General features: G+C 38.9%; 1 protein-coding gene across 1 annotated transcript; it reads left to right on the forward strand.

Annotated features, from left to right (window-relative positions):
• The first annotated feature begins 7,168 nt into the window (after nucleotides 1-7,168).
• On the forward strand, nucleotides 7,169-8,779 carry LOC138602377 (zinc finger and BTB domain-containing protein 26-like). The gene is made up of 2 exons (XM_069673852.1): nucleotides 7,169-7,477; nucleotides 7,658-8,779. Exons 1-2 carry the CDS (start codon nucleotides 7,169-7,171, stop codon nucleotides 8,777-8,779), a joined length of 1,431 nt encoding a protein of 476 aa, XP_069529953.1.
• Nucleotides 8,780-12,102: the final 3,323 nt, after the last annotated feature.

A 12,102-nucleotide genomic window follows, 5' to 3' on the forward strand; every position in this document is an offset into this window, starting at 1 on the left:
TCTCCCTCATGTCAGCCGATGATTTTACACTGCATGATGATGATGGTGATGAGGGCGGAGCAGGAGAGCATTGGGCTTCCTCTCTGAGCCGCACACTCGGGGTTTACTTCTTCCTTGTTTGACGCGGAAGCATTTTATTACACTGGAATCCCGTTTATAAGTAAATCCTCCTGACAATGCACGTGGAGTAGGCTACTCCTGCTAAGGCACTTAACATTTTTTTAAGGTACATTTTTTAGCTTAATTTTTACTTTGAAAATCCCCCGCCTGTCATAAAATACATAGAATATTGTTGCTTTTAATTTACAATAAATAGACAGTTTGAAAGTTTACTTTAAGGGTATGATTTTACTTACACAATAATAAGCTTATTAAAGTAGGCTACATCAACATTCGATGTAATTATAATGCCTTAGCTTAATAGTATTGTATAACTTAATAGAAATTTTATGTAATGAGTACTTTTTATGTTAGGTAGGTTTTATTTGGCTGATAATATTTACAAAATTTTATTTTGGCAACATATTTAACTTAATTTGTTGTTATATTAGCCTGGTATGTTTCTACATGGGCTTAAGTAAAGTAAACGGATAATAAAACTTATTCCACCAAGCACAAAATAACAGGAGCTTTAATGTGGAATTCAACTTTTCTTTTGAAGTTGTAATATTTATTTATTTGCAGCAGGCTCACACATGCACTTCTGGGCGGCGTAGGGGTCTTTAGGATGCACGCAGAGGGGAGTTAAAGTATAAAAAACCCATACACGCCTGGAAGTCCCTTTTGTGTCCAAGTGTGCAACACTTTGCACACATTTCAAAAAGAGAAGAGGCTGCTGCCCAAACTAAGTCTTACTGGATTTGAGTTTCATGAAAAACAAATTAAGATAAAGTACTTTGTCTGAGGTTTATCTTCTTGGCTCTGCTGTGGAGAGGTCACTTCTAAAGCTCAGCTGAATGACTGCCCTACTGATTAATGATATCATTTCCACATGGTAAGCAGTAGGCCTAGTTCATTTTCTAATGTGATTCATAGGTGGGGGGAAAAAAGAAATGCAAATTGCCTTCCAGTTGAAGCATGTACTCTCCAACAACAACTCCCAACAAGTATTTCTCATAGGAACTCTGGGAGTAAAAGAACAGCTTGACATTGTCAAAGGTCCTTTTGCAGGTTTTTTACTTATTTAATTTATTTAATAATCATAATCTAAAAGCATTCATTTAAAACATGCCAGAGCTTCAGCTAGCATATCACTTTCACATCCACTGTAGGGATCAAGCTATAAAAACTTGAGCACAAATTTATCAAAAACTGGCTCAGGGAATATGATAAGCAAACATTATGAGCACCTCCATTACTCTGGAATGGCTCACAAACACTACTATCTGAATCTTGACCCTACTGTCTAACATATCTTACCTGGTTACAACATTCAATCAAACATCCTGCGACTTTGGTTCCAGAGTACAAAAACAAGCATGAGAAATTACTAGCAAAGAGGAGCTGGTGAACTTGCAAGTAAAAGGTCACGAAACATAACTACATCGTACTTACGTTGCAGTTTCTTATGAAAATCAAGACAATAACTATCTAAAAATGCAGAACTGTGTTTGCAGAAACAAGTGAAAGTGAGAAAATGTGGCGAGTATTGGGAGCAGGAAATTGCTGATCAAAGCACGCTTTAAAAATGATCTGAAAAATGTGCAAAGCTAATCACAAATCTGGCAACACGAGACCTGCTGCTAGACAAAGCATCATCATGCTCCGTCACAAAATGCACAATCTCGGATCCCATCGGCTATAGTCTGAGACAATGTAGCCTCTGGGGACACCGGTGAACGTGTGGGGCAGTAAGCGATAATTGACTTCCTTTTCCGCGTGCTGCATTGTTACAGAAGAGAAACCGTTTTCTTATGATTGTTATTAACGGATCTAACCTTTGCCGAAATTTCAACATCATGATGCAGATTTGTAAGAAGTGAAAATTCAAGCTGTGTCAGGTCTGTCCTCAAGAGGAGAAGAAACTTTTAAAATGCTTGTTTGTTGAACGGAGGTTGGATCTGATGCATTCGAGGAAGTCGGAAAACAGCATCAAGGGAATTTATCTCAAGTTACATTTTAGATATATAACAGATTGTTAGCTGTTAGCACGCAGATGTCTGTTTATAGAGATTAATAAGAAGCTAAATCGTCGTCAGATGATGCTGATGGGAGCCAGCATGTCATTACAGCGAATTATATTCCGCCTGCTTTCGCTCTCCTCACAGACTGTTCTTCCTGCATACGCTGCAGCCTGCTGATACGTGATTGGTCAGTATTACTCGGACTACAAGCGTAGCTCAAACGGAAACCAGAACACTTGCCTTCCCAGAAATCCACCTCCCTGCCTACAGAATATATATAAATAGAGATTACAAAATGCACACAAACCTGGAAGTGACACACGAGCACTACTCTGAAGTAGCATTCCCAAAGGGTTCTCTAAACAAAGGCTCACTAGTCATATCGAGGCATGCCAGGTTCAATGAGAAGAATGAAACACGCCATCAAAAGCTGACAAAGTGCACTAGTTTTATTTTATAATACTTACTATTGTGTGCTTAAAGTTAAAATCCCTCAAGACACAAAAAATAACACAATATATTCAAGTACAGGTCAAGTTCAATGTTACAAAGAGCCCCAACGGAGTCCCTGCCCTAAATAATTCCACATACTTACAAGTCTCGACCCCGTTGGTGGGTGTGCACAGGGCTGAAAAGGCAACAAGAAGCCCTCCAGAAACAAGGGAAATCCTCCTTAAACATCACACAACTTCTCTGCTTCACTTAAAAAGAAATTATTTTGACTCCCACAGCTTCACCGTCCAACAGAGACGCTTGGCTAAAAACTATAAGACCTAAATACTGAATCCTTAAAATAGCGTAACGTATTAGAGCTAAAGCTAATCCTTCAAATATCCACCAATAATAGACTTCACAAAAGTAAGTTCCTGTGGAAACAACCAATAAAAACGTTCTCCCAAAATGCTGCTTATTACTAAAGGCCTTTCGATCTGTAACCCTGCTTAATCTCACTTTAACACTGACATGCCAAAAGGGTCTCAAACCAACTTGGTCATCAGTAAACCCATCAACAAATCCTCATTTGTCCCGAAGGTTACCTTTAACCTTTGTCACAAACTGGTTGAGATTGCAGAGGAGCCTGCAAGACAGTGGGAAGGGCGTCAGAATGGCTGCATGTTTGACTGCACTGAAATAATCCTGGAGAGACCACAGAGACAGTTTAAACAGGCTCGTGTTTTTTTTACAGTTTCTTATCTTAAAGGGAGTTTAAAAAAACAGACCGACTGGAGAGCAGGAAGCGCTGTTGGACTCAGAATACAGAGGACCAAACCGAAAAAAAGAAATATAATCGTCTGTTTTTGATGGTGGAGTTTCCTTTGTTATGGTTTGATTTTAAAAATCTTTGTGTTTTTATTCTCTCTTCATACACAGGCTTCTGACGGCCGTAGCCGACGACAACACAACATAAACTCCAAGCGTAAAACTGATGCACACTCATGACACCTTCACTGACCCCCGGAAATATCAGTAACTATCCTTAAAGGGCCAGTGCGCCGATTTTCAGCCTCAGTCCTATGATGCTATCATGGGGAGCTAATTCCATTATGGTGGAAAAAAATTCAATTTGGCACTGTACCTTTGGAGGGCGCTATCCGCTTCTCCAATGGGCCCTGGAAAACCTCCACCAGACTTCTAAACGTGTCATCTGGCGGAGGCCAGGGAGCTCGCTAAGCTACACTTCCTCAATCTAGGACGCCCGCCTCCGATGTCATGTCTCATTCAAAATCGTCAAGTTTGAAATGTAGACTGCAGACCTGAAGATTTTTTAGAAGATCCACCGGTATATTCTCGTCTTGTTTCTGATTCTGTACTGCTCTGAGCGATTGCCTGCCGCGAAACGGTTGTATTTCACTCCAGCGCCTATCCCTAGGCCGTTCCCACATTCCTGTTGCACGCTGGGTGTTGTAGGAACGTAGAATGGGCAAAACCACGAGCTGTTTGTACACCTTTCTCCACAGCTATGACGTCAATTTCAAATATTATTGCTTCTATCGATGACGGAGAACACCAGCTTTGACTGACAGTGGCTTTTTCCAGGGGAGAACTGCTTCTTTAACAGTCCTTTTCTTAAACTGAACATTACAGCATGAACTATGGCATAACAGTAACCATGTCACCCAGTCCGTTACAATAATAACAATCATCCACAAACCACCGACCACCTGTAAACCTAGAAACACCAATAAACTGTTCAAACAGCACTCGATGCTGTCTTTAAAGACAACAGTGTGAACAACAAAGCTTGTGACTCTCAGACACTGGCAGAGAAAGTGCTGTGATCATGGACTGATATAATTTATGTGACTGGCAGTGACTTCATGCCCGATCACAGGCCTGGACCAAAGGGCCGGGACGGGAATGAGATGGAAAATCTGTCTGTGTCTCTGGACTTCCTCTTGTGCTTTTTTCCACATCTTCAATAGCTCACTTTTTAACATTTCCCCTCATAGTTTTATGAATAGCACATCATAAAGTAAGCGCGTGGAAGAGCAGGGGGTCCCAGAACAGAATCAGACCGGCAAATATAATATCAATATCCTTCTTGAATCTTTGGAAGGATAGTTTGGAAGGAGAAATGCGATGAATTATTTTACTTCTTTAGTTTTATTTGTGATGAGATATTTAGAAGGTATGCACCACATTTTTCCCCACTTCAGGTTTGGAATAATATTATGCCAGTAGAAAACAACATTAGGAACAGATATTCTTTCTCTTTGAAGCAAGGCGCGTATGTTAGGGTGGCATTTTTTAAGAGAAGAACACATCCGACCAACATCAATAACAGCAGGCTCCAAAGATAATAAAGACACTTCTGACACCACTGAGTTTCTTAAAGAATTACAACACCAGAGTGGATAGCATCAAACATGACTGCGTGTTCCTTTGGTGGAATATGAATTTTATATTTGTCTAAGAAATCTGTGCAAGACATTAAAGCACCATTTGAGTTAAGGAGCTGGCTTACAAGATAAATACCATGGGTGAACCAGTTTTCAATGAATAGTGACTTGTCTCTTTTATTCCAGATGTAATACCTGTGAGGGGGGAAGTTATGCTTATAAATTAAAACCCATGAAAGAAGCATCTGTTTGTGAAAAGCTGAGCATTTTAAAGGGATTTTTTCAACATTACAGCTGCAAAGTCAAACAAGTTTAGCAAACAAATAATTGGGGATAAAATTCCAAACATAAATTGGGTTTATGAGAAGTTGTCTAATCCAGTTGATCTTGAACGTGTTGTTAAGAGTGAACAAATCTAAACCGTTTAAGCCACCAAGTTTATCGAAATTCGTTAAGACAGATTTTTTTAATCTAATTAATTCTGTTTCGGCAAACAAAGTTATACAGAATATTATGAACGGCAACCGAGGTCTTTTTATTCTCATCTAGAGAAAGGGCTGCGTAAGTGGCATTAAAAATAATCAAATAATCAATCTTGTTGCTGATGGTCTGGTTTGCTTTTGTAGCTCATATAGAGACATCAGAAAAATAATTTCAGTCTGTTTCATAACCAGCGACACACACCTCACAGGAGCTTTAAAAAGAGATGGGTGTGTCGGAAACTATTTGGGCGTGGCCACTTCTGTCTTCACCCATGAAATCATTTCATCAGAGGAAGTTAAATATCGTCATGTCACAGCTCTCTTAGTTTCACTTTACTCCACATATGCTCTGTGCGGCCTCTAGGAGAAGGCCTTCTTTGTGTGACAGAGGGACACATGGAGAATTTGATTCAATCGTTACTGTAGACTCACGGCATCTTCAGGGATTTCCTTGGACACCAACTTGTGACACATTTACAGGACATGAACCACACACACTGCATATTTTGAAGACACTTTGAGGTAAAGCTTTGACTTTTAAACACACTAAAGTGGGAAAAAAGGCCCTAAAGAACCAACGTAATGGTCAGGCACAGGAGGTCACATGACATCAACAGCAGGAAGTCCATCTGTCCATTATCTTTAACAATTATTCTTTGAGGGTTTAAAAAAAATACTCAATAGAAGAATTAAAGCATTCTTCTTTAAAATCTTCTTCTTCTTAAAGAGAATATTAGCAGATTTTTCTGCATGAGAAACTTAAATACATGCCAATTGTTTTGATTTTCTGCCACCAGGCCTCATCAAATATCCATCCTGGTAAGACTCATCTATCAGCTCTGTTGCAGTTTCCTTTTAAAATAAGCTCTGAGGATTCAAAGTGTACAATCTTCTACTGCGAGGGTCTCTCAGGGAATATAATCCCCTCTCAATGATTTATATTAATAGAACCTGCTTATGTAACACACTAAAATAGACATACATAGACAGTGAGTCAATTCTATTTTTTGCACAGCAAATTTTCCGTCTGCTGTAGAAGAGAATAACACACACAAACGCAAGCAAAAGAGTGTATTATCGAGCATAAAAATGGATTAATCACAAATTGATAAGATATGTTAATTTTCCTTTTTACCAATTCTCCAGAAAGAAAAAAGCACTTAATGGGTTAACTGGTTCATGTGCTCCTGTGCAGCACACGCACTGCTGTCTAAATCGAAGTCCTCAGCAGAGAGCGGAAGGCTAGGATGACCGATGCTTCACCACTGAAAGAAAACGCATCGTTTCTTCCAGCATTTGGAGCCCAGTAACGTTTTTTTTTTTTTGTCAATAATTGAGGTTTAAGTGTCAGGAATCAGGGGAATAGACACACACTGTGAGGTAATTGTGGTATTCAACCAAGACCAGCATCCTCTCTTATCCGTTGGATCCATCAGCTCGGGATGAGCCTGCAGTGAAAGGTCGGGCTGGATCGTCATCTCTGGTATTTTACTGCATAAATTAGGCCTTGTTTTTTATAGGCAGACCAAAACCATCTTATAATTATGATGATGGTTGTTGGATTTGCCTGTAAATCAGTAGGCCTCAGTTTAAATTCTAAATTGTACTCACTCCAGTCATTTAAGAGCAGAAGAAAAGGCCAAAAACTTCACATTTGAGCTTTCCATATTTACACTGTAAAAAACTGCTATCTAAATATTTTTTCTATTCCAGAAAGGCCACAATGTCAGGCTCCCCTGACTCCCTTCTGTTTCGTTTCCCCGCCCACGCTGACTCCATCCTCAGCAATATGAACGCTCTGAGACAGGAGCATCGCTTCTGTGATATCACACTCCTCCTCGGGGGTCCCCCAGGGTCCACTGTCCGGCCTCTTCGCTTTCATGCTCACAGAGTCGTGCTCGCTGCATCCTCGGACTTCCTGCGGGATCAGTTCCTGCTCCACGAAGGCCGAGCTGAGCTGAGCGTGGGTGTAGTTTCCAACCTGGAGGTTGGGAGGAGGCTTCTTCTGTCCTGCTACACCGGGCTCTTAGAGGTAGAAATCTTTACAGTTAAACAGAGCATGATATCCAGGACATAGCCATATCCCAAAATCTCACACAGTTTTTACGTATTTTAAAGTTGCTTTACTATTTTTTAAGATGCAATCTTAAAAGTTTATTCTATTATTAACTCACTGCTTGATTTGTTTTCCATCATATATCTGTTAATGTAGGTCCCTTTAGGAGAGCTGGTAAACTACCTTACTGCAGCCAGTGCTCTCCAGATGACTCAGGTGGCAGAAAAGTGTGCACAGGCCATCTCACAGTACCTCAGCCCCACGCTGGCTTTCTTGAACCTGGAAATGCACTCAGAGGAGAAGGAAATCCAGCATGGAGACAGCAGTCAGCCTGGAGCTAGGTTCAAAAGGCAGGAGGAAAGGGATGTAGCCCAGCCCGGCACCAGCAACCAGGAAGTAAGTAGAGAGGAATGCAAATCCAAGATGAAGGTCAGCCAAGGATCCGAGGTGGAGGGTCAAGGAATGAGGGAGGCCAGAGATGACAGGAGGGTAGTTGTAGCTACAAAAGAGTTATCTGAAGGTTCAGGAAGTTGTCCCGACACCCTGGAGTTGGAGGAAGGTGGAGACATCCGTCCTGTTCACACACACAAGTCATCATATCAAGCTGATCAAATTACAGGTGGTCCAAGATGTAGCCCGCCCCCTGCTACAGCTATCCGAGGTCATATGTCCTCCAAAACTGGAGGAAGTTCTGCTCAACATGAGGAATTGTTGGGATATTCCAGGAAACGAGAGGGAGAAGAAGAAGGAGAGTGTAGAGAAGAGGAAGAAATGTTTATGCTGGCAGCTCAACTGCAAGATTGCGAAGATCTGCCGGACTCTGAATTATTCCGCCTCTCTGGATCACATCTGCCAGAGAGTTATTGTTCAGGAGATGAGCTCACAGACGATTCCGACAGCCTATTGGTCCAGAGGCCGTACCTGTGCAGGAGGTGTGACCGAGTCTTCCAGCACCTGCAGAGCTACGTTGGTCACCTGAAGGAGCACAGACAGTACCTGTGTTTGGTTTGCGGGAAAGGCTTTTCTCAGAGGAGTAACCTGACACGACACATACGTGTCCACACGGGTGTTAAGCCTTTTCGATGCCCTCTCTGCCATAAGACGTTTTTCCAGAAGGCCACACTGCAAGACCACCTCAATCTGCACACAGGGGATAAGCCCCATAAGTGTCAGTACTGTGCTATGCACTTTGCTCACAAGACAGGTCTCAGGCGCCATCTTAAGGGCATTCATGGTAAGTGCAGCCTGCAGAATGTGTTGGATGAGACTGTGGACTGATGGACTTTCTTTTTTTTTCATGAGTTAATATTATGCAGTTGTTTGTTTGTATCTTATATTGGTTGCATTTCAAATAAGGTGCCAAAAAGATCATTATGACAGAAATTACCCTGAATTTGAGGGTTATAAGGTTGGAAAGATGGATTGATGGATGTACTTTGTTGATCCTAAAATTGCTGTTGAAATTGAAATTATTTTACACCAAATATGTACGTCAAGATACAATAATATACTACATATATACTGTACATCAAGATACTATACTATACCAAGTATGCACATCAAGATATTATACTATACCATATGTACTACATCAAGATACCATACTACACAAAATATGTACATCAAGATACTACACTACACTAAATATGTACATCAAGATACCATACTATACCATATGTACTACATCAAGATACCATACTACACAAAATATGTACATCAAGATACTATACTACACTAAATATGTACATCAAGATACTATGCTGTACCAAGTTCATGCATCAAGATACCATACTACACTAAATATGTTCATCAAGATACTATGCTATACCAAGTATGTGCATCAAGATACCATACTACACTAAATATGTACATCAAGATACTATACTACACTAAATATGTTCATCAAGATACCATACTACACTAAATATGTTCATCAAGATACCATACTACACTAAATATGTTCATCAAGATACTATGCTATACCAAGTATGTGCATCAAGATACCATACTACACTAAATATGTTCATCAAGATACCATACTACACTAAATATGTACATCAAGATACCATACTACACTAAATATGTACATCAAGATACTATACTACACTAAATATGTACATCAAGATGCTATACCAAGTATTTGCATAAAGATACTATACTACACTAAATATGTACATCAAGATGCTATACTACACTAAATATGTACATCAAGATACTAGACTAAATATGTACATCAAGATACTATACTACACTAAATATGTACATCAAGATACTATACTACACTAAACATGTAAATCAAGATACTATACTATACCAAGTATTTACATCAAGATACTATACTACACTAAATATGTACATCAAGATACTATACTATACCAAGTATTTACATCAAGATGCTATACTACACTAAATATGTACATCAAGATACTAGACTAAATATGTACATCAAGATACTATACTACACTAAATATGTACATCAAGATACTATACTACACTAAACATGTAAATCAAGATACTATACTATACCAAGTATTTACATCAAGATACTATACTACACTAAATATGTACATCAAGATACTATACTATACCAAGTATTTACATCAAGATACTATACTAAACAAAATATGTACATCAAGATACTATACTCTACCAAATATGTACATCAAGATACTATACTATACCAAACATGTACATCAAGATACTATACTACAATAAATATGTACATCAAGATACTATACTATACCAAGTATTTACATCAAGATACTATACTAAACAAAATATGTACATCAAGATACTATACTATACCAAGTATTTACATCAAGATACTATACTACACTAAATATGTAAATCAAGATACTATACTATACCAAGTATTTACATCAAGATACTATACTAAACAAAATATGTACATCAAGATACTATACTCTACCAAGTATGTACATCAAGATACTATACTATACCAAACATGTACATCAAGATACTATACTACTATAAATATGTACATCAAGATACTACACTATACCAAGTATGTACATCAAGATACTATACTACAATAAATATGTACATCAAGATACTATACTAAACAAAATATGTACATCAAGATACTACACTATACCAAGTATGTACATCAAGATACTATACTATACCAAACATGTACATCAAAAAATAACCATAAGAAACAATCAAATAACATATAAAGATATTGGAGAGAAATTGATAACAGTATTATTTATCCTTAGAAATAAAGATCAGATTTTTCTTTTACACATTTTAAAAATGTGAAGATCTGCATACGACACCAGTGTCACAAGCACTTGGAATCATGTATTAACTCCACGATTCTGCATTTTACTGTAACATCTGGCTAATGGAAAGCAGTAATGGTCCCTATGTGCTCTCTGCAGCATTTCCCACAATCTCTGTGGATACAATAAACAGAATTAAGTTATTGCAGCATGCAATGTACAAATTTGATTATGGTTTTTCATCTGCAGTGCACAATAGTGAATTCATCTCATATGGTCTTGACTTGGACAATGTTTCCAACACCATTTTCTGCTGACAACTAAAGAATATTCTGCTTTATCAAGAAAAGAACCCATCTATAACTCTAAAAGTATAAGATAGAAAATGCTGTAAGACTTTAATAAGAAAGTCAGCATGTAAACTTTGTCTTAAATACTGAATCAAATGTAAATAAATGTTGAAATAAAAAGCCTTTATGATTTTAAAAGAGTATTTCTGAGCTCGTAGGCAGTGTTTCTGTGTGATATTAAGGCTGGAGTTCACAGACAGCCATCACTTTACCGTTTGACCTCACTGAAATTCTGTGCAGCTGACTGAGCATTACGTTACAAGTGAGTGGGTTCTCTCGCAAAGGCTGAGAGGGTTTCCATGCTCTCTCCCTCTCTCTCCATTCTTTCCCGTCACGTCTCTCCTTCTTTTATCCTCTCGACCCAGAAACGTGATCATCACTCATCTCAGTGAATGGAGCACTGAATGTGTTGCCCTCCTCGGGGCATCTGGGGCACCGCTGACTTGGTAAAACAGTTAAATGTAGAGCAAATTACAGTTAAGCAGAGTTTGTCGTTTGAGAACTTAAGCTGTTCTTATGTGTGTGGAAATGTCTAAGGAATAAGCCAGACAAAACACTTCATTTTACATGGTCTGTGCACACAAAAACACACAGACAAAAGGTGGAATTCAGGGCACCTCCATTATAAATGAGAGGTATAAAATATGAGGAGGATGAGGCAATGTGGAACATGGTGAGGTGGAAGATACAGACATTAAAAAAGTAATTAAAGGGATTAAGATCCTTTCTTTAGTCTCATAATAATCAGACCTTTATATACACATGTTCTGAGGAGAACATATACTTTGATTTGGGTGATTGTTTTTTGTACGCCTGAGCCCACAGTATTGCAAGATGTCAAGGAAGTAGCATGAAGGTGACAGAGCAGCACCTCCCTCCCTCTCACTTTCAGTGGCCGACAGATCCGACTGTGTTGTACAGGCGTAAATGTAAGTCAAAGGTTTAATCCAAAAGGCCACTGGTCATGGTTGAAGTTCTTGAAGACATTTTCACCTCACTTCTAAAA

This window comes from Semicossyphus pulcher, unplaced genomic scaffold, assembly GCF_022749685.1.
Source record: "Semicossyphus pulcher isolate SPU_LCO1_2020_fin unplaced genomic scaffold, fSemPul1.0.p SCAF_22, whole genome shotgun sequence".
Classification (NCBI taxonomy): Eukaryota; Metazoa; Chordata; class Actinopteri; order Labriformes; family Labridae; genus Semicossyphus; species Semicossyphus pulcher.

What these genes read in the sequence shown, in the direction of transcription:
- LOC138602377 (XM_069673852.1), top strand. Translation starts at nt 7,169, where the DNA reads ATGTCAGGCTCCCCTGACTCCCTTCTGTTTCGTTTCCCCGCCCACGCT. An exon ending in GCTACACCGGGCTCTTAGAG is followed by an intron (nt 7,478 to 7,657) that starts GTAGAAATCTTT and finishes CTGTTAATGTAG; the next exon opens with GTCCCTTTAGGAGAGCTGGT.